A 21,241-nucleotide genomic window follows, 5' to 3' on the forward strand; every position below is an offset into this window, starting at 1 on the left:
AATCACTTGGTGGTGGCAGCGTTACTTCAACCCAAGGTACAAAGGAGAATGTGAGCCTGGGGAGTTTTTAAACCTAAGCTGGTAGAAATAAGCGTAGGGGGTCTTTCATGCGGGTCCCCACATCTGTACCCTAGAGTTCAGAGTGAGGAGGGAACCCTGACAGAAGTCATTACCCTAATAGTAGAAAGGCCCTGATATAAAAAGTGACACCCCACCCCACCCCACATTGAGATTTTAGAATGCAAAGACTTTACTCTGACTGAGTTAAAGTCTAACGTTTCATCTACATTATATGCAAAAATAATGCTGGCGAAAATTGAGTAGATTAAGGGGGGACAATGATTGTGCATTGTTAGTTCATCATTGTTAGTGTGATACATGAAGGGAGGGGGGAGTAGCTCCCTTTGATGGACACCCAGCCAGCCAGCTAGCTGTAAAATCCCTCTTGGTCTGTTCTCTGCTTGCTTTACCTGTAAAGTGTTAACACAAGTAAAAGAAAAGGAGTGGGCACCTGACCAAAAGAGCCAATGGAAAGGTAGAACTTTTTAAAATGGGGAGAGAAACTTTTCCTTTGTCTGTTGTTGTTCTCTGGGCTGCAGGGATGGAGCAGCGATGCTGTGTAAGGCTTGAACCAGGTATGCAAATTCATCGTCCATACCTAGAAGAAATTATTTGGATAGGGAATGTTTAGACAGACACAATCAGGTTTATTTTGGCTTGCGGATCTCCTCTGTGCTAACCCTAGATGCTTTTGTTTGCTTGTAACCTTTAAGCTGAGCACCCAAGAAGCTATTTTGGGTGCTTGATTTTGGAATTGCTCTTTTAAAAATCTAGCAAAAGCCTAAGTTCCAAATGTAATTTTTTTTTCCTTTTTGTTTTTTTAAAAAAGGTAAATTTTATTAGAACAGGATTGGATTTTTGGTGTCCTAAGAGGTTTGTGCATGTTGTTTGATTAGCGGGTAGCTATAGCTAATTTCCTTTGTTTTCTTTCTCAGCTCTTCCCTGGGGGGGGGGGGGGCGCCCGGAAAGGGCTTGAGGGTACCCCACAGGGAAGAGTTCCCATATGCTCCTTCCTGGGTTCAAAGGTTGGTTTTTTTTGCATTTGAGTGGTGGCAGCGTTTACCAAGCCAAGGTCAGAGAAAAGCTGTAACCTTGGGAGTGTAATACAAGCCTGGAGTGGCAAGTATTAATTTTTAAAATCCTTATGGGCCCCCACTTCTGCACTCGGAGTGACAGAGTGGGGATTCAGCCTTGACAGTTAGTTTTAAGTAAATTCTATGTTAGCTTTTATAGTATTTCTGTAGCTTTTAGCTCTAGCTTCTTCTAAGTCCTAGAGGCCAAATTTAGGTTGCTAGGTAAGAGCTTCAGAGTAGCAGCCGTGTTAGTTTGTATCCTCAAAAAGAAAAGGAGGACTTTTGCATCTGATGAAGTGAGCTGTAGCTCACAAAAGCTTATGCTCAAATAAATTGGTTAGTCTCTAAGGTGCCACAAGTCCTCCTTTTCTTTTTAGGTAAGAGCTTGAAGTCCAGGACCTCCACAGTAGCATTCTCTGAAATGCTTCCAGTTCCAAGCGCAGGGCCAGTTAGACAGGAAGAACAGCAGGGTCTCAATGCATGTATGAGATGATGGTATAGGGAGGAGGGGTTTAGATTTATTAGGAACTGGGGAAACTATTGGGAAAGGGGGAGCCTATACAGGAAGAATGGGCTCCACCTAAACCAAAATGGAACCAGATTGCTGGCACTTAAAGTAAAAAGGTCATAGAGCATTTTTTAAACTAAGGGCTAGGGGAAAGCCAACAGTGCAGAGGAGCACATGGGTCGGACAGAGACATCCCTTTGGGGAGGATATACTAATGGACATTCTCTGTGTCCTGGTAAGAAGGAGAGTATGGAAGATAATAAAATACAGGTAGGATCTGATGAGAAACAGTCAAATGAAAAAAGTCTCATTCAATTACATCATCTAATGGGAGATAGCTAAAAAGTGACAAGTTTTTAAAGTGCTTATATACCAATGCTAGAAGTCTAAATAATAAGATGGGTGAACTAGAGTGCCTCGTATTAAATGAGGATATTGATATAATAGTCATTGGTGGAATGAGGATAATGAATGGGACACAGTAATACCAGGTGTGACATTCTATACCTTGGGGGAGCATGCTGTAACCCCTGTATTCCTCATTTTCATATAATTGTGATCTTACGTATAAAGCATGCCTTGTAAGGTATCAGGAGAAAGGTTACGATCTGCTGAAAGTCATTTATCTGTCCATATATGTATATCATTAACGCATATGAAGTTATGAGAATTGTGTAGTATGGTTGTCACTAAAACATGCTGTAAGTTGGGGAATCAGCCAGATATTAGCTCCCCAGAGGCAACAGCAAGGAAAGTAACCAACACCCAGGCAGGGTGTCAATCAACCCATCAACAGCCATTGTCCAGCAAGGGAGCTACAATGCGATGACTCACCTGCATGACGCCACACCAGGGGAATTGCTCAACCTTGCTTGGAGAGACTCAGTCATGCTCACCTGACTCTGAAGGAGGGGAAGCAAAGCCAAGAGGGAAGAAAGGACATGAGAGACATTTGCCATGCTGGCTCTCTCTCTTCCACCTACATCTACAGACACCACCAAGCACGGTGACAGGTTTCAGGGTGGTAGCCATGTTAGTCTGTAACAGCGAGGAGTACTTGTGGCACTTTAGAGACTAACACATTTATTTGGGCATGTCAAGGTTCCTCCCCCACTCTGAAATCTAGGGTACAGATGTGGGGACCTGCATGAAAACCTCCTAAGCTTACTTTTACCAGCTTAGGTTAAAACTTCCCCAAGGTACAAATTAATTCTACCCTTTGCCCTTGGAATTTCCACTGCCACCACCAAATTTTAACTGGGTTTACTGGGAAACGTAGTTTGGATACATCTTTCCCCCCAAAATCCTCCCAACCCTTGCACCCCACTTCCTGGGGAAGGTTTGGTAAAAATCCTCACCAATTTGCATATGTGACCACAGACCCAAGCCCTTGGATCTTAGAACAATGAAAAAGCATTCAGTTTTTTTACAAGAAGACTTTTAATAGAAGTAAAGGAATCACCTCTGTAAGATCAGGATGGTAGATACCTTACAGGGTAATTAGATTCAAAACATAGAGAATCCCTCTAGGCAAAAACTTAAGTTACAACAAAGACACACAGACAGGGATAGTCATTCTATTCAGCACAGTTCTTTTCTCATCCATTTAAAGAAATCATAATCTAACACATGCCTAGCTAGATTACTTACTAAAAGTTCTAAGACTCCATTCCTGTTCTGTCCCTGGCAAAAGCAGCATACAGACAGACACAGACCCTTTGTTTCTCTCCCTCCTCCCAGCTTTTAAAAGTATCTTATCTCCTCATTGGTCATTTTGGTCAGGTGCCAGCGAGGTTACCTTTAGCTTCTTAACCCTTTACAGGTGAGAGGATTTTTCCTCTGGCCAGGAGGGATTTTAAAGGGGTTTACCCTTCCCTTTATATTTATGACAGGGCATAAGCTTTTGTGGGCTAAAACCCACTTCATCAGATGCATAAAGTGGAAAATACAGTAGGAAGAGACATATATACACACACAGAGTACATGAAAAGATGGGGGCTGGTAAGGGCTACTAGGATGATCCGAGGAACGGAAAACCTGTCTTATGAAAGGAGACTTAAGGAGCCTGGCTTCTTTAGCCTAACTAAAAGAAGGTTGAGGGGAGATAGGATTGCTCTCTATAAATATATCAGAGGGATAGGAATTATTTAAGTTCAGTACCAATGTGGACACAAGAACAAATGGATATAAACTGGTCATTGGGAAGTTTAAACTTGAAATTAGATGAAGACTTCTAACCATCAGAGGAGTGAAGTTTTGGAATAGCCTTCCAAGGGAAGCAGTGGGGGCAAAAGACCTATCTGGCTTTAAGATTAAACTCGATAAGTTTATGGAGGAGATGGTATGATGGGATAACATGATTTTGGCAATTAATTGATCTTTAAATATTCATGGTAAATAGGCCCAATGGCCTGTGATGGGATGTTAGATGGGGTGGGATCTGAGTTACTACAGAGAATTCTTTCCTGGGTATCTGGCTGGTGAATCTTGTCCATATGCTCAGGGTTTAGCTGATCGCCATATTTGGGATCAGGAAGGAATTTTCCTCCAGGGCATATTGGAAGAGGCCCTGGAGGTTTTTCGCCTTCCTCTGTAGCATGGGGCATGGGTCACTTGCTGGAGGATTCCCTGCTCCTTGAAGTCTTTAAACCACGATTTGAGGACTTCAATAGCTCAGACATAGGTGAGAGGTTTTTTGCAGGAGTGGGTGGGTGAGATTCTGTGGCCTGCGTTGTGCAGGTCAGACTAGATGATCATAATGGTCCCTTCTGACCTTGATATCTATGAATCTTTTCATGTACTCTGTGTATATATATCTTCCTACTGTATTTTCCACTCCATGCATCTGATGAAGTGGGTTTTAGCCCACGAAAGCTTATGCCCAAATAAATTTGTTAGTCTCTAAGGTACCACAAGTACTCCTCTTTGTTTTCACCACCACGCGACTGAAGCACTGTTTAAAGGGGAGAGCCTGGCTGAAGAGCAGCCAGCCTGTGGTGAGAAGCATCTAAGTGTCTAAGGACATTGAAAGTGTTAAGATCAGTTTAGAATGGGTTTTGCTTTTATTTCATTTGACCAAATCTGACTTGTTCTGTTTTGACTTATAATCACTAAAATCTATCTTTATAGTTAATAAATCTGTTTGTTTATTCTACCTGAAGCAGTGCGTTTGGTTTGAAGTGTGTCAGAGACTCCCCTTGAGATAACAAGCCAGGTACATATCAATTTCTTTGTTAAACTGATGAACTTATATAAGCTTGCAGAGTCCAGAAGGTACAACTGGACACTGCAAGATGGAGGTTCTTAGGGCCATGTCTGGGACCGGAGATATTGGCTAATATCATTCGGTTGCAAATAGCTAGGAGCAGCTTACATGCCAGAAGCTGTGCGTGAGCAGCCCAGCAGTAGGGGGTTCTCACAGCAGTGCATGGTAAGGCTGGGTCCCAGAGTCAAGGATTGGAGTGACCTAGCAGATCACCGGTCCAGATAACACCAGAGGGAAACGTCACACTAGGGTACAAAATATACTGGAAGGTCAGAACACGTCGTGCTGGTGGGGGAGTGGCACTATATGTGAAAGAAAGTGTAGACTCAAATGAAGTAAAAATCTTACATGAACCAAACTGTACCACAGCATCTCTATAGATACTAATTCCATGCTCTAATAAGAAGAATATAGCAGTAGGGATATATTACCGACCACCTGACCGGGATGGTGATAGTGACTGTGAAATGCTCAGGGAGATTAGAGAGGCTATTACAATTAAAAAAACTCAAATAATAATGGGGGATTTCAACTATCCCCATATTGACTCGGTACATATCACCTCAGGACAGGATACAGACAGGGACGGCCCACAACATTTTTGGCACCTGAGGCGGGAAGCTCAAATGACACCCCCATGTCCCCTCGCTTGGGACAAAACTTTGAAAGGTCTCAATTCTGCCTTCTTCCTGTTCTACTCCTCTCATGGTATTGCTCTGCTACCTACCCCAAAAAAGGAGAACTAACAACTTAAAATGCCTTGTTCAAAAATTTTAAACACTTAACTTTCAAACGCCTGAACAGCAAATGTAACTTTTCTTGTCTGCATAGTAAACTCTGGCATTTTTATCTGTTTGAATTAATCAAAGTGGTACTTTCCGTGCCTTCTTGGTTGCAAAGATTTGAACTGCTTCCTGAAGGTCCAAAGTCTGGGCCAGCTCATGCTCTATTGAGATGGTTGCAAGGCCGACCAGCCTCTCCTGTGGCATTGTGGAGCGTAGATGTGTTTTATCAACTTCAGCTTGGAGAAGCTGCGTTCTCCACTGGCAACTGTTACAGGAAGTGTTAGAAGTATGCGCAGAGCAACAAAAGCATTTGGAAACAGGGTGGTCATCTTATCTGTGCACATATATTCCAGAACAGCCTCTGGAGTTGATCCTGCTGAACTGTACCTTGAAAGCGCTTTCAGTTCATCACCTAAATCACTCGCATCAATATCGCGCATGTCACCATGTGTCAACACTGTCTCTAGTGCCCTGCATTGCTGGTGTAGGTCTTCTTCAGGTATAGTGAGGAGTTTTGGAATATCATACAACGTCCCAAATATACTGCTTTGTTCCTTGGGTTGCATGAAACATTCTTCAACTGACTGTATTGCACAATCTAGCACCTGGTTAAAGAATTCAACTTTGAATTGTTGTTTGGGGTCTCTTATGGGATTATCCCGTGCCTCGTAATCAAAATGTCGTCTTCTTCGGTGACTCTTGTATTCTTGAATGGGTGGCAAAATAGCTTCAGTGTGAAGTTCCTCTGCCAACTTCTGTGCACACTTCAGAATGTTTTGAAATCCCTCATCTGACCGGTAAGACTGTACGTATGACTTTGCTTTGTCCAGTTGTTCCACTGCTCCAGATATATCAAGATCAACACCTTGGAATCTCTTGCTTACAACATTTATTTCAAACAGTATGTCATGCCACAACACTAAGCCACACAGAAATTTGAAGTTATGTATGTTTCTGGTGATTCCATTTCCCTCTGCTACTGTTCTCCTAAGAACAGTTCCTGTCATAGCATTATCCTCCATAATGGCAACTATGGCATCATCTATCTTCCCAATTTGGTGTTTGATAGGCTTTATCGCCTCCACTTGACTTTTCCATTGTGTGGCACTCAGGGGTTTCAGTGTCAGAGAGGATGTTCCCAGATGTTGCTTTAAAATTTGCCATCGATGAGTTGATGCAGAGAAAAATACATAGATGCTTTGAATTACATTAAAAAGATTCAGCAGTCTCACTAGAAGCTGATGCTGCATCACTGACCACCAAGTTCAATGAATGAGAACTGCATGGGACAAAAAAAGCTTGAGGGTTTAACTCTCTGATCCGTGTCTGCACACCTCTGTTCTTTCCTCTCATGTTGGCACCATCATCATAGCCCTGACCTCTCATGTCAGCTATAGCAATTCCCGTATCTTTCAGCTTTTTAAGCAGCACATTTGTCATACCAGCTCCTGTAGTATCATCAATGTCAATAAATTCTAGAAAATGCTCTGACAGTCACCATTGCTGGAACATTTTCACTAGGTTCTGCTGTTATTACAAAATGCACCATTAAAGCCATTTGTTCCGTATGGCCGATGTCAGGTGTGCAGTCCAGAACAACAGAGTAATATCTTGCTGACTTCAGATCTGCCACAATCCTCTGTTTGACTTTTGTTGCCCGTAATTGTATGATTCCATTTTGAATTGTTTTCCTAAGGTAGTGGGGTGTGTGTACGTTTCTTGGGTGGCGACTCTTCTTAGATGCTCCTGGAGTACAGCAGCAAACAGCCATCAGCTCCACAATTTTAAGGAAGTTTCCCTTGTTTGGCACATACAGCTGATCTTAAGTGCCACGCAGTGCTAGGTTTTGGATAGCAAGCATTCTCACAATGGCAATGAGCCTTTTCAGAAAATTTTGCCAGTAAAGAGACTCTGATGCAATCTTCTCTTGATGCTGATCATCTATGGTGGCCTTTAATCTTAGTCTCATCTCAAGCTCTTTCTATGGAACGTTCTCCGGTGATTTGCTGCCTTCTCATGGCATGCCAAATTTCTAGCCAGATTTTTCCAGTCCTTTGTTCCTATAGAACCCAATGTGGCTGGAACATTAGATTGGCAGAGTTTGCAACAAAAACAGTATGCAGCATTCTGGGTTTTTGATTGAGTACATAAGCCATGGCCTCTCCACTTTGTCACCACTGGGGATTTCACGCCAGCAATGTGTTGGATGGAAACTTCTATTTTCATTGTCTTTGGGGAACATGAAGTTTTTCACTTGCTGTGGCCCATGCAGTACAAGGAAGCCCCTCAGGCTACTGCTCAAGTGCGTCCACAGTCCTGGATCATCTAGACTTAAGGAACTAAACTCAGCAGCAGCAGTTTCTTCACCACACTCTTCTCTGATCTACACTTTTCTTCAGGAATGTGCATGGTTACATCCATTTGAGATGGAGATATGGATGCTGCAGTGGCTGCCAGGTCACCTGCACTCTGACTACCTGGAAGTTCAGGCATCTCCTCACTACTCACATCTTAACTGGGGCCAGAAGGCTCACTGTGACCATTTGTGTCTATGTATCTCAGAAGAGCTCCTTCCCGCTTAGATAGAAAAGCTTCCTTTGCTTTCTTTCTTTTTCTGAATGCTGCCCCAGAGGGACGTTTTCTTCTTTCACTCATGACTGCTGTTCTGTGCCAGCTATAGTGGCTCTCAACATTCAACTGAAGGAGACAAATAAGCAGGTGGTAGCAGGGCCTGAGTGAGGGAAGATATCAGCGTCTTAAGGGCCTAACTTGCTCCTACTACTTCAGTTGACTGCCTGTTCTCCTCAAGTGGGTTCAGGGAAGCAGCAGGAAATAGGAAGCTCCCTGAGAAGCTGGTGTTAATCAGTCCAGGCTCCTGGGGGTGCTAGAAAGTTACATAATAGGCTCCTCCTCCACTCTCCCCCTGCAGCTCCTGCTGCTTTCTGTTATTCCCTCTCACCTTTTCTCCTGCCTGCCTATGTCTGTTGTGCCCTCCTTCCTCCAGCACAGCACTCCACCCTCTCTGTGCATCTAGAGCAGAGAGAATACATCTGCACCAGCAGCAGACACAATTTTCTAAACTCTGGGTCCTAGTGGTGCCCCCCCCCCCCCCCCCCACAGTCTGGCACCTGAGGCAACCGCTTCAGTTCACCTCATGGTAAGGCCAGCCCTGGATGCAGAGATAAAGTTTCTTGATACCTTAAGTTACTGCTTCTTGGAGTAGCTAGTCCTGGAACCCACAAGAGGAAAGGCAATTCTTGATTTAGTCCTAAGCGGAGCAGAGGATCAGGTCAAAGAGGTGAATATAGCTGGACTGCTTGGTAATAGTGACCATAATATAATTAAAGTTAACACCACTGTGGCGGGGAAAAAAACCACAGTGGCCCAACACTGTAGCATTTAATTTCAGAAAGGGGAACGACACAAGAATGAGGAGGTTAGTTAAACAGAAATTAAAAGGTACAGCACCAAAAGTTAAATCCCTGCAAGCTGCATGGAAACTTCTTAAAGACACCATAATAGAGGCTCAACTTAAATGTATACCCCAAATTAAAAAGCATAGTAAGAAAACAAAAAAAGAGCCACAGTGGCTGCCAGGGTTCCTTCCCCACTCTGAACTCTAGGGTACAGATGTGGGGAGCCACATGAAAGACCCCCTAAGCTTATTCTTACCAGCTTAGGTCAAAAACTTCCAAGGTACATGTTAGGATATAGATATTCAGGCCTGCCTGTAAAGGCCTATATTCTAAGAATTTAGGTGTATTCTTATCACTTGGCTAGTTAGAAGTATAAAAGAAAGAATAAAAATCACTGTCTGCCAATGTAAGGTCCTTCTCTTACTGTGGCAGTCTGAGGCCCTGTTCTTAGGCTAAGGCCTTTGGCTAAGCAACAGAGGCAGCCATGAGCTGGGAAGTGACCAGTCACCTCCTCACATTCCAAACTAGTCACATTGAAATAAGGTGCTATTGGGCTGTTAGGAATACAATCCTGTCCTGATAATGCCTGTCACCTCCAGAGAAAGGGAAGTGCCTAGAAGATGTAAAAGGAAACTTAGTTTGATAGCATCCTGTCTGGGAAGAACTCACTTATCAATAGCTGGGATGGGAAATCCTCACTTCTGTATTGTTTTGTCATTATAGTTCCCACTTTGCTATTGTCTGAATAATCTCTGTCTGGTTCTGTGATTGTTCCTGTCTGCTGCATAATTAATTTTGCTGGGTGTAAACTAATTAAGGTGGTGGGCTATAATTGGTTACATAATCATGTTACAATATGTTAAGATTGGTTTGCTAAATTTCAGGAAAATGATTGGTTAAGGTATAGCTAAGCAGAACTCAAGTTTTACTATATAGTCTGCAGTCAATCAGGGAGTGGGTGGGTGGGGGATGGGAAAAGGGAATGGGGGTGGGGAAATTGGAATCATGTTTGGCTAAGGGCAGGAATGGGAACAGGGACAAAGGTGTAAGGCTCTGTGGTGTCAGAGCTGGGAAGGGGGATACTAAGGAAGGAAACTGGAACCATGCTTGCTGGAAGTTCACCCCAATAAACATCGAATTGTTTGCACCTTTGGACTTCGGGTATTGTTGCTCTCTGTTCATGCGAGAAGGACCAGGGAAGTGGGAGAGTGAAGGAATAAGCCCCCTAACAGTACAAACTTTGCCTTGTCCTTGAACAATATGCTGCCACCACCAACAGTTTTAATCAAAGAATAGGAAAAGAGACCACTTGGAGACATCTTCCCCCAAAATATCCCCCCCAAGCCCTACATACCCCCTTTCCTGGGGAGGCTTGAGAATAATATCCTAACCAATCGGTTACAAAATCATCAAAGACCCAAACCCCTGGATCTTGGAACAATGGAAAAACCAGTCAAGTTCTTAAAAGAAGGATTTTATTAAAAAAAAGAAAAAGGTAAAAATCATCCCTGTAAAATCAGGATGGAAAATACTTTACAGGGTATTCAGATTCAAAACACAGAGGATCCCCCTCTGGGCAAAACCTTAAAGTTACAGAAAACAGGAATAAACCTCTCTCTTAACACAGGGAAAATTCACATAAAACAAAAGATAAACTTATCCGCCTTGCCTGGCTTACCTATACTGGTTGCAATATTGGAGACTTGGATTAGGATGGGTTGGAGAAGATGGATTTCTGTCTGGCCTCTCTCAGTCCCAAGAGAGAACCACCATGTAAACAAAGAACACAAAACAAAAGCCTTCCTTCCCCTAAGATTTGAAAGTATCTTGTCCCCTTATTGCTCCTTTGGGTCAGGTGCCAGCCAGGTTAGCTGAACTTCTTAACCCTTTGCAGGTAAAAGGATGTTGCCTCTGGCCAGGAGGGATTTTATAGCACTGTATACAGAAAGGTGGTTACCCTTCCCTTTATATTTATGACAATGGCTAAACAAAGTAAAAAGAGCAGTGAGAGGCAAAAAGGCATCCTTTAAAGAAGGAAGTTAAATCCTAGTGAGGAAAATAGAAAGGAGCATAAATGCTGGCAAATGAAGCGTAAAAATATAATTAGGAAGGCCAAAAAAGAATTTGAACAGCTAGCCAAAGACTCAAAAAGTAATAGCAAAATTTTTTTAAAATACATCAGAAGCAGGAAGCCTGCTAAAGAATCAGTGGGGCCACTGGATGATCAAGATGCTAAAGGAGCACTCACGGACGATAAGGCCATTGTGGAGAAACTGAATTCTTTGTAATGGTCTTCACGGTTGAGGATGTGAGGGAGATTCCCAAACCTGAGCCATTCTTTTTAGGTGACAAATCTGAGGAACTGTCCCAGATTGAGGTGTCATTAGAGGAGGTTTTGAAACAAATTGATAAACTAAACAGTAATAAGCCACCAGGACCAGATGGTATTCACCCAAGAGTTCTGAAGTGGAGAGACTGATGCAAAGAATTAATTTAGCTTCTCTGCAATGGTCTAGTCTTCTCTGAGTGCTCCTTTAGCACTTTCATTGTCCAGTGGACCCACTGACTGAATAGCAGGCTTCCTCCTTTCTGATGTACTTAAAAAATCGTTTGTGTTTTTTGCTAGTTGCTCTTCAAATTTTATGTTGGGCTACCTAATCATATTTTTATGTTTGACTTGCCAGAGTTTATGGTCATTTCTATTTTCCTCAGTACTATTTGACTTCCATTTTTGTCTCCAATCACCTCTTTCACTCTGCTGTTCACTCTGAGTTTTTTGTCCTTTAACTATTTTTTATTATTATTATTAATAGTATTATCATTATTATTTGGGGTATTATATTTATTTTGAGCCTCTTATGATTTTTAACGAGTTTCCATGCAGCTTGCAGGCATTTCACTCCTGTGACTGTTCCTTTTAATTTTTATTTAACTAGCTCTCTCGTTTTTGTGCTATTCCCCTTTTTGAGTTTAACTCTTCTTTGGTGGGGTTTCTTTGATATTTCCCTCTCCCCACTGCAAAGATGGTAAATTTAATTACACTATGGTCACTATTATCGAGTGGTGCAGCTATTGCCACCTCTTGGACGAGATCCTGTGTTCCATTTAGGACTAAATTCAGAATTGCCTCACCCAGTGTGGGTTCCAGCAATACCTGATCCAAGAAGAAGTAATTAATGGTGTCCAGAAATTTTATCTCTGCATGCATCCCATCTTGAGATGACATGTACCCAGTCAATATGGGGATAGTTTAAAGCCCCCATTATTATTGGGTTCTCTGTTTTTGTGGCCTCTCTAATCTCCTGAGCATTTCACTATCACCATCACTATCCTGATCAGTAGTACATTCTTACTGCTACAAGCATGCCATTTCTATCCACGGAGATTCTGTGGTAAAGTTTGCTTCATTTAAGATTTTTACTATATTTGACTCCATGCTTTCTTTCACATATAGCACAACTTCCCCACCAGGGCAACCTACTCTGTCATTCCTATGTATTTTGTATTCTGGTATTACCATGTCCCATTGATTATCATCAGTCCATCAAGTTTCTGTGGTGCCTGTTATATCTTTATCTCACACTGTTGCCATTGTTAACAATTACCATGTTAACTGGGACTAATTATATTCTCATCCTTTAATTCTTTATTGATTGAATCCCATACCATCTTTTCCATTATTTGGGCTGGGATTTTAATCAGAGTAGTTGACTAAATTACCCAGATCATGCTGATTGTCTTTTTGGAATATTGGCATAACATTAGCATTCTTCCAGTCTTATAGAATTTCCCCACTATTCCAAGATTGAGTAAAAATTAACTTCAACAGGGCAACAATCACCTCAGAAAGCTCTTTTAGGACTCATGTGTGCATGTTATTCAAACCTGCTAATTTAAAAAATGTTAAGCCCTAGTAGATACTGTTTAACATCTTCCATAGTTACTAATGGACTGAGAAGTATTTCCTCGTGCCCAAGTGATGTTAGTAAAATATCCTGCTTCTTTCTATATACAGTAGAGAAATATTTATTGAATTTTACTATCTTAATTTATCAGTGGGTCTACACCTTATTACAGGGGTTCCCAAACTTGGTTCATGGCTTGTTCAAACAAAAGGCTTTGTTTACCTGAGCGTTCGCAGCTACAGCCGCTCACAACTCCCAGTGTCCACGGTTCGCCATTCCTGGACAATGGGAGCTGTGGGAAGTGGCGCTGGCCAGGCCACTGCTTCCTGCAGCTCCCATTGGCCGGGAACGGCGAACCGCAGACACTGGGAGCTGCAAGCGGCCGTACCTGCGGACGCTCAGGTAAACAAAGTGTCTCACGGCCCGCCAGGGGCTTACCCTGAACAAGCCGCAAACCCCTGCCTTATTTGGATTTCTTCTGTTCCTGGTGTGGTTAGAAACATCTAGTTATTATCCTTAGCCCTGCCAGCCATGGATTTTTCCGATACCTTTAGCCTTCATAATCAATCTTCTACCCACCATAATTTCTAGTTTATACTGACTGCGAGCTACTTCCCCTTTTTCCATATGTTATAGAATGTTTCTCCTTTCTAACTGCTGCCTTTGTAACACTGACAGACCCCGGTTGTCAGTGGGCGGGATCAAACCTGGGACCTCTGGAGCTAAATGCATTAGCTAAAAGCCATATGGCTGTTAGCTAAAGTTGTAGAGCAGACTCATTAATCTCTCTCAGTGGCCTTGGTGCCACTAGAGGGGACAGAACGCCACCACACCCAGGAAGTGTGTGGGTTTCATACTTCCGTTAGCTGAGAAAGCCCACCCCAAACTTCAGAGCCTTCCCAGTTGAAATCCCGGACAAGCCCTCTGTAAGGGAACTCAGCCAGGGCTCGTCCCTCGGCAGGGTGGTGGGGCACCACACCGCCTCACTACACTCTTTGCTGGGTTGGGGAATACGCAGTCCATGGCCCAGTCCTTCAGGCTGGGTCCCGCAAGCAGTTCAATATAAGCCCAGGCTCTGGGTCAGGGCGGGGCAGCAAACAAACAGTCAGGGGCTCAGGCAGGGGCTGAGCCAAATAGTTCAACAGAAGCCCAGGCTCCTAGCTTTAGCAACCAGGGGGAGGGGGAGACTGCCACCCACAAAGTGGGTGGCAGGGGGGACGCAGGCCCACCCACTCCACTCCACTGCGTCCCAGCCCGGGGCCCTAGCAGCGGCCAAAGACCCGCTGCTGTATCAGTGGGGATCCTTGCCGCAATACACTGACATTGGCTCTGGCAGTGCTGCAGCCAGACTGGGGTCGGCTGCCCCCAGGCTGCTTCTAGACTCCCCCTCGTAGGGTACCTGGGTCAGGGTGGCATCCTCGGAGGGTTCCAGCACCATGGGCTCCTCTGTGTAGCTGGCAAGGGGTAGGCTCGGTAGCTCCTCTGGGTGTCGGTCAGCATCAGGCATTGGCTGGTCCGGGTTGGCCGCGGCTTGCTGGGGTCTCCCAAGCCAGAGCCAGGCCACAGGCATCTGGCCTCTCCAGCTGCTGTCGCTCAACTGAGCTCCAGGTTTGGGCTTTTCTACTTCCTGTCCTGCGCCTTGACCGCCGGGGGGTGGGCGCTGGATCCACTGGCTCCGCCCACTTTGATGTCTGGGGAGGTTCTTCCCTCTGCAGGGTGGTGGGGCACCACACCACCTAACCACACACCCACTTGTAGCGCTGACACACCCCAGTTGTTGGGGGGGGGCAGGATCAAACCCAGGGTCTCTGGAGCATCTCTCTCTCTCTAAGTGGTCTCGGTGCCACTAGATGGGACAGAACACCACACCCAGGAGGTGTGGGGATTACACCCTCACATTGCTTTTTAACCACTATGGGCTTTTAACCAAAGTTGGCCTGATTTGGAATTGTGGCTTTTTGACCATCTCAGTGGTGCTGGAACTAAGGGTGCTACCGCACTCCCTAGCTTGAAGTAGTCATAACAAACACCAAATACATTGTTTCCATCAGCATCCCCCCCCTTAAAAATTGTTCCAGCACCCCAAGCACCCCTACTTAACCTACTCCCAATTTTCATCAAATTTGCTATATGATTTTTTTTTTTTACCAATTTCACTCATAATTTTCCTCAGCGTTGGGCAGTTAGCCCATCTGAAGCACCATACACAAACCGGTTTGCACTGTTCAAAGCCACGAGGTGGCGGAGAGATGAGGCAATTGCTAATGGAAGCAGACTTGAGCAACAGCAATATATGATGCCACTCCACCCAAACGCCCAGCTCAGGGCCCTGCCTGCCCTCGGGGCTATGCACCCGCCATGCCAGCCCCATGCAGCCAGGGCAGGTGCCTGCCGGAGGCTAAGGTGCTCCCCGGGTCTATCAGCAACCGGCTGCCCTAAGGCAGGCGCGCGGCTGCGGCTCTGAGAGATGCGTCTAGCCGGTGGGGCGTGTCCACGGGGCGGGGCTACCTCAGAGAGGCGTAGTGCCACACACCTGGGAGCCAGTTAGGCGCTGAGGGCACTCGGCCTGTGCCCATGTCAATGAGCTGCGGGGTGGAAGGACGCCGCCGGTAGCACGGGAGGTCAGGCTGCTCCGGGCGGCGCTGTGCCCACGTGTGCGGTCACCGCCTCTTGACTCCGAGGAGCTAGGCTCGCTCCCCCTCCCGCCACAGAGCCGGCGCGAGTATCTGGTCCTCCCAGGCCAGCGAGGCAGCCGGAACCGCAGGCCAGACAAGCCATTGGGAGCAGCCATAGAGCGCGGGGCCTCCGCCATCAGGGAGATGAGCCGAGAGCGGGCGGTTGGGTCTTTCCCCATCCCCGGACCCCCTCTTTCCACCCCGCGCCGCCTTCGGCTCCCCTGCCCTTGAGCGCCCTCTGCTGCCTCGGCTGGAGCCTCCGCCCAGCCGCCACCGCTCCGCCAACCCGCTGGGCCGGGCTCTCCCCGGCTCTGGGGCGCGCGGAGCGTTCACCGCCCCGACTGCGTCCTGTGCAGGCGCTTGCGACGTGCTGCCGCGGAGCGGACCTGGCCGCGCCGGCCCGGCCTGCAGCCGTAGAGGGTGGGGGCCGCGCGCTGGAGTGGAGCCTGGGGCCGAGGGAAGCCGGGACAAGGTCATGCTCTTCTCACGAGTGAGTCGTTCACGACGCCTGCCTTCACAGTCGCGCCCCAAGGCCCTGCGCTGACCGGCGAACAGCGCTGGCGTTTACGTTGCTGTGCGGTTGCAGAGCCAACAGCCCGAGGGCGAGGAACGGGACCGCAAATCGCTGCATCCCGTATCCTGTATCCTCAGCTCACGTTTGATGGCGGTTGTGGGTTTCTTGCAACCTGGAGCGCGGGAGACCATTTCTTTTACAGTGGTAGCTGAGATTTTGGAGTACAAGGAAGCAGCTTCCATTCAATAGTGCTGAACTCCTGCCCCATGATCAGCAAGGTCACTACATATCTACATATACATATGAGGGTACCAAAACGAAGCATGCGTTCCTATATCTTTCTGAACGTGTGTAGAGCTGATTACTGCGGCACTCTCTTCTTCAGCATCACCAATATCTGCTTCACCTCTCTCAAATTGATCCAAAATATGCCTGATAATTCCTTGTCCTTCAATCTAACAAGTTACTCACCTCTTTGCATCTATCTACTGGTTTCCTCTTGCCCACTGCATCAAGCTTAAAATTATTTTCACCTTCAAGGCCCTGCAACACTCAACCCTGGCTCAAATTTCAAACCCTTTCTCTTAGATCAATACTGCACCAACAATGTCAGTCTCCACATCCTACAAGTCTACTGTTCACTTACATCTTTTTTATTTTCTACACATGGAATGCCCTCCCCATCCCTATTTTTCCTAGTTACAACCCTTTCCTCATTCCAATCCTAAGGACTCATTTCTTCTACAATGCTCATAACTCACAAGTAAATCAAATAATTCAAAGACCTCTCTAAATTATTACTACTTCCATTTCCCAGTGAGTTTTGTCACATCTAAATCTTCCAAACAGCAATCTCTCAAAGCGAGGGCCTCTCTATTTTACCATGTGATACTTGTCCATGGATGTGAAATTAGTCTGAAACTAGTGCCTAGTGGACAATTATTCACATTACAAAAACTAAGAGTTAGCACCTGTGGTTGAATAAATAACTCCGCTCTCTGTTTCTCATCACACATGTGGGGAAGTTTGCTAAGGTTTATCATCATCTGCTCTGCCATGTCTTATTGTGGCCACAGAGTGATGCAATAGATCACAAAATCATGTATCTGAGCTTCTGTCCTGAAAGCTGACTTTCTGTACAAACTTAAGCAGGTGTGTCTCAATCTCTCTGACACAATGAAGCAAACAGAAGGCAGAATCTTTGTGGGATAAGCTCTACTTGTGAAGAAGAGTACACCTAAAATGGCAGACATGCTAGTGATTCTAAGCCACTGGCTACAGTTATTATCAGGCCCCCATTTATACTCTCTAGTGCAAGACAGGAGAATTCTGAAACTAATGTGCTAATATGAGGTGAAGGAACATAAGGAATCTTAAATAAGGTTGGAACAGCTCAATGCAGGGAACATTGTTTGGAAGAGGAAAAGAAGCTCTCTCTCATTTTCAACTCCCAATCAGTTTATTAATTTTAAATTAACTAGTCATTGAACTGAACCAGTTGAATAAATCAAAATGAAGAAAATATTCTCTCTGCCCCTGCAGAAGAGGCTGTTGCTGTGAAAAGCTTGTCTAGCATTTCAACAAATTCTGGTTCCAGGTGTTTAACCAGTGACTTCCACCAGGTCAGTGGTTTGACTTTCTTTAAAACTTCAGCAGAAAACATACTGCTTAATTTTTTTTCATTTAATTGAGATTATTTTAATAAAGTAAATTTAGGTCATTTCAAATTTAGTAGTACCTGTCGAGGGGCAGCGCTTGAACCTCGTGGCCATAGCCCCTCCCATGACCACATGAGGTGCATTACCCTGACCCCCCCTCAATTCCTGCACACCAAATGCCCTTGAGATCAGACTCTGATGCAGAGGGGACAGAGGGTGGGTCATGGAATATATGTCTGCATCACATCTCAAACAACCACCGATCCAGTAAATAACCATTTCTTTTCCAAGTAGATATAGTTGTGTATTCTACTTAGGTGACTTATAAGCAGTACCTTTCCCAGGAGGCGGGGCTCAGAGACTACCTAAATAAGGATTGCAAGACTGCCCTTTCAAGGCTTGCATCTGCTCTAGTAAATGTAGTAATGGCATAATGCTTCATAAATGTATAGATGGATGACCATGTAGTAGCCCTGCAAATGTCCAATATGGAAATGCCACTGAGGAATGCTATTGACGTTGCTTATGCTCTTGTTGAATGAGCTCACACCCATGGAGGGGGTGTAGCCAAAGCTATCGCATATGCAGTCTTGATACAGGATGTTATCCATTTACAGATGATCTGTGAAAAGACTGCTTGACCCTTCATGAGATCTCATATGTCACCTTGTGTCTTTGGAGAACTGAGTATGTATGTCCTACTATTTATAGCACCTGACAAGTAAGCAGTTCTGGATTTGTACATTAGTGGTAAAGAAAATCCTGTGAATTAAGCTTTGAAATGCCTGTTCATCATTTCTGACAAGGACACACACATGCTGCAAGAGTGCAATGCACATTCTAGACCAGTGGTTCTCAACCAGGGGTACGCATACCTCTGGAGGTACACGGTGGTACATCCACGCATCTAGATAGTTGCCTAGTTTTATTCTGGGCTACATAAAAAGCACTAATGAAGTCAGTACAAACTAAAATTTCATACAGACAATGACTTGTTTATACTGCTATTCCAATGGATTTATTTTATAATTATATGGTAAAAATGAGGAAAGTAAGCATTTTTTTCAGTAATAGAGTGGCTGTGATACTTTTGTATTTTTATGTCTGAATTTGTAAGCAAGTAGTTTTTAAGTGAGGTGACACTTGGTGGTACGCAAAAAAAATCAGACTTCTGAAAGGGGGTACAGTAGTCTGGAAAGGTGGAGAGCCACTGTTCTAGACCAGTGGTTCTCAACCTTCTTTCATTTGTGGACCCCTACAAAAATTCAAATGGAGGTGTGGACTCCTTTGGAAATTTTGAATGGATGTGCTGATCTTTTTGGAAATCTATTGTCTGTATATATAGTAGACTTCTGTTCAGTCAGTTTTCAGTCTAAGTCTTTTGCAGACCCCTTAGACATAGGCTAAGTCATGGGGGTCCGTGGACCACAGGTTGAGGACCATTGTTCTAGACAGTCCCTCCCAAATCATGTGCTTTTATGTTTAACCAATTAGCTTTTCGAAATAAAGGCTCTGCTTAGATAAGTGGTTACTCTTCATCTGCAATTTAGCATGATATAAAATTCATAAGTACGGGGAGCAGGGCTTGAATTGTTGGTGCGGGGTTCAGTATAACTACAACTCTAATAAACTGCCCTTTTGTGCTCCAGAATCTACATTTTCATTTTACAAACATTTCTAGTCCTTATGGTTATGAAGATAACTTTAAAAATATGATACACATCAGTAACCAATGCAGTGATGGCTGCCTAAAGTCTGCAGAGAGTCTGAAAGAATACCCTTGAGATGGGTCAAATATCCTTGTGCATTTCAGATTAAGCACCTGTAAAAATCAGGACCAGATTCTGTGCTGCATCTCCTGAGACTTTATGTCACCTTTCTGCCATCCAGATCCTGGGCTGCTATGGAGAATGAAATTACTTCCAGCATAGGATAGAGGCCGAGTGCTGAGAGCATGCCATCACACACCCAATTTGTTTTACTTTATTTTATATTATTTTATTTTTAACTGCTGCCTTCACCTCAGTACAGCACCTATGCTAGGGTCTCAGGTGTAGCGGGGGAGGGAAGGGAAGATACAAGGTCAGTCTCATAGACTCTATGCTGATCCTACATTGAGGAACTTCTCCCCCTGCCCATTGCAACTCCTTTACATACTCTATAAGGTGCCAGATTGGCATATGGGGACAGGTGTGGAGGCCAGAATCTGGCTCCATGATTATAAATCCTTTGAGATCCTGGGTTAGTAGTTGTGATAGAAGGGCAAGGGCATAACAACGGTGTGTCTGGTAGAATTTTATCACTATCACACCAAAATTCTGACAAAATTAAAAACAACCCAAAATGTCCTCAGTTTTCCTCAGCAAAATGTAAGGTTCCTGCTTGCAAAAACTGCATCTTGTTTTCATGAAAAATTCAAGGCAAACGAACATGAACTGATAAAAATTTGACTTTTTTTGTTCCTGAGGGTGAGAATTCCCCTGGACTGTAATTTATGCTGATAACCAAATGCAATACATTCATTCCTTGTATTGAAGTGGAGCTACTCATGCAAGAATGTAGTGTGTTAATTGTGAGTAGGTTACAGTTTAAAATGAATTAATTTTATTAATTTGAGTTTATTCTAGTTAATTAATACAAGTCTAACACCACCAAATAACATCTACCTATATAATACCTATTTGGAGATCATTAATACTATATAACTCTAAGGCCATAGATCAAAGAGAGACTTTATGGAAAGTGTAGGGGAAGTTACATTTCTAGTTATACATACATTATCTTCAACTCCTACCTGTCTGAGTGTTCAATGCAAAGCTGATATAATGAACTGAGGCTCAAGGGATTGGTGATAGCATTTCACCATTAGATAATTCAAATCAAGCCCAGGGTCAGTGGTAACTAAAGGGTGTTACAAGTGGATAGCTATTTGGTGGCCTATATGAAGAGTCCCAGTTTTTAGTGGCCTAATGTCCTTATCCCCCAACCCTCACATAATTGGTATATAACAGTTCTAGCCACCTACCTGATTATTTGGCCTCCATCCCCATAGTATCTGAGTGCCTCTCAAAGCGAAAAGAAAGAAAAGAAAAGAAATAATAATATAAAGTTACCTCAGAGAGGCCAACGATTAAGTTGGTTGTGGAGACCAAACTAATATCCCACACTTAGAGGTGATCCCATGAAAACATGGGCGAGGCATATTGTGGGGTAGCTTTCATTGCCTCTTCCTGTATTGTACCTGGTCTGTGAGTATAAGGATGACTTCACTGACTTGGCCTGTGTGTCTGGAGCACTAAATTTACAAAGACAATTTACTTTTGAAGGAAAGTATTAACACGAAATTATTAATAGTGCTGTTCCTTCATACAGTAAAAAAAGG

At 44.3% G+C, this 21,241-nt stretch overlaps 1 protein-coding gene across 1 annotated transcript in view; it reads right to left on the minus strand.

The window, feature by feature from the left end:
- Positions 1 to 21,217, minus strand: part of PIGZ (phosphatidylinositol glycan anchor biosynthesis class Z) — a 38,816-nt gene extending 17,599 nt beyond the window's left edge. The window contains exon 1 of the mRNA XM_043523140.1: positions 15,546 to 21,217. Coding sequence (XP_043379075.1) covers positions 15,546 to 15,588 — 43 coding nt within the window. The 5' untranslated portion in view covers positions 15,589 to 21,217. The remainder of the gene's footprint in view (positions 1 to 15,545) is intronic.
- Between the last annotated feature and the right edge of the window lie 24 nt (positions 21,218 to 21,241).

The sequence above is a fragment of the Chelonia mydas genome, chromosome 9 (assembly GCF_015237465.2).
Source record: "Chelonia mydas isolate rCheMyd1 chromosome 9, rCheMyd1.pri.v2, whole genome shotgun sequence".
In the NCBI taxonomy this organism is placed as follows: domain Eukaryota; kingdom Metazoa; phylum Chordata; order Testudines; family Cheloniidae; genus Chelonia; species Chelonia mydas.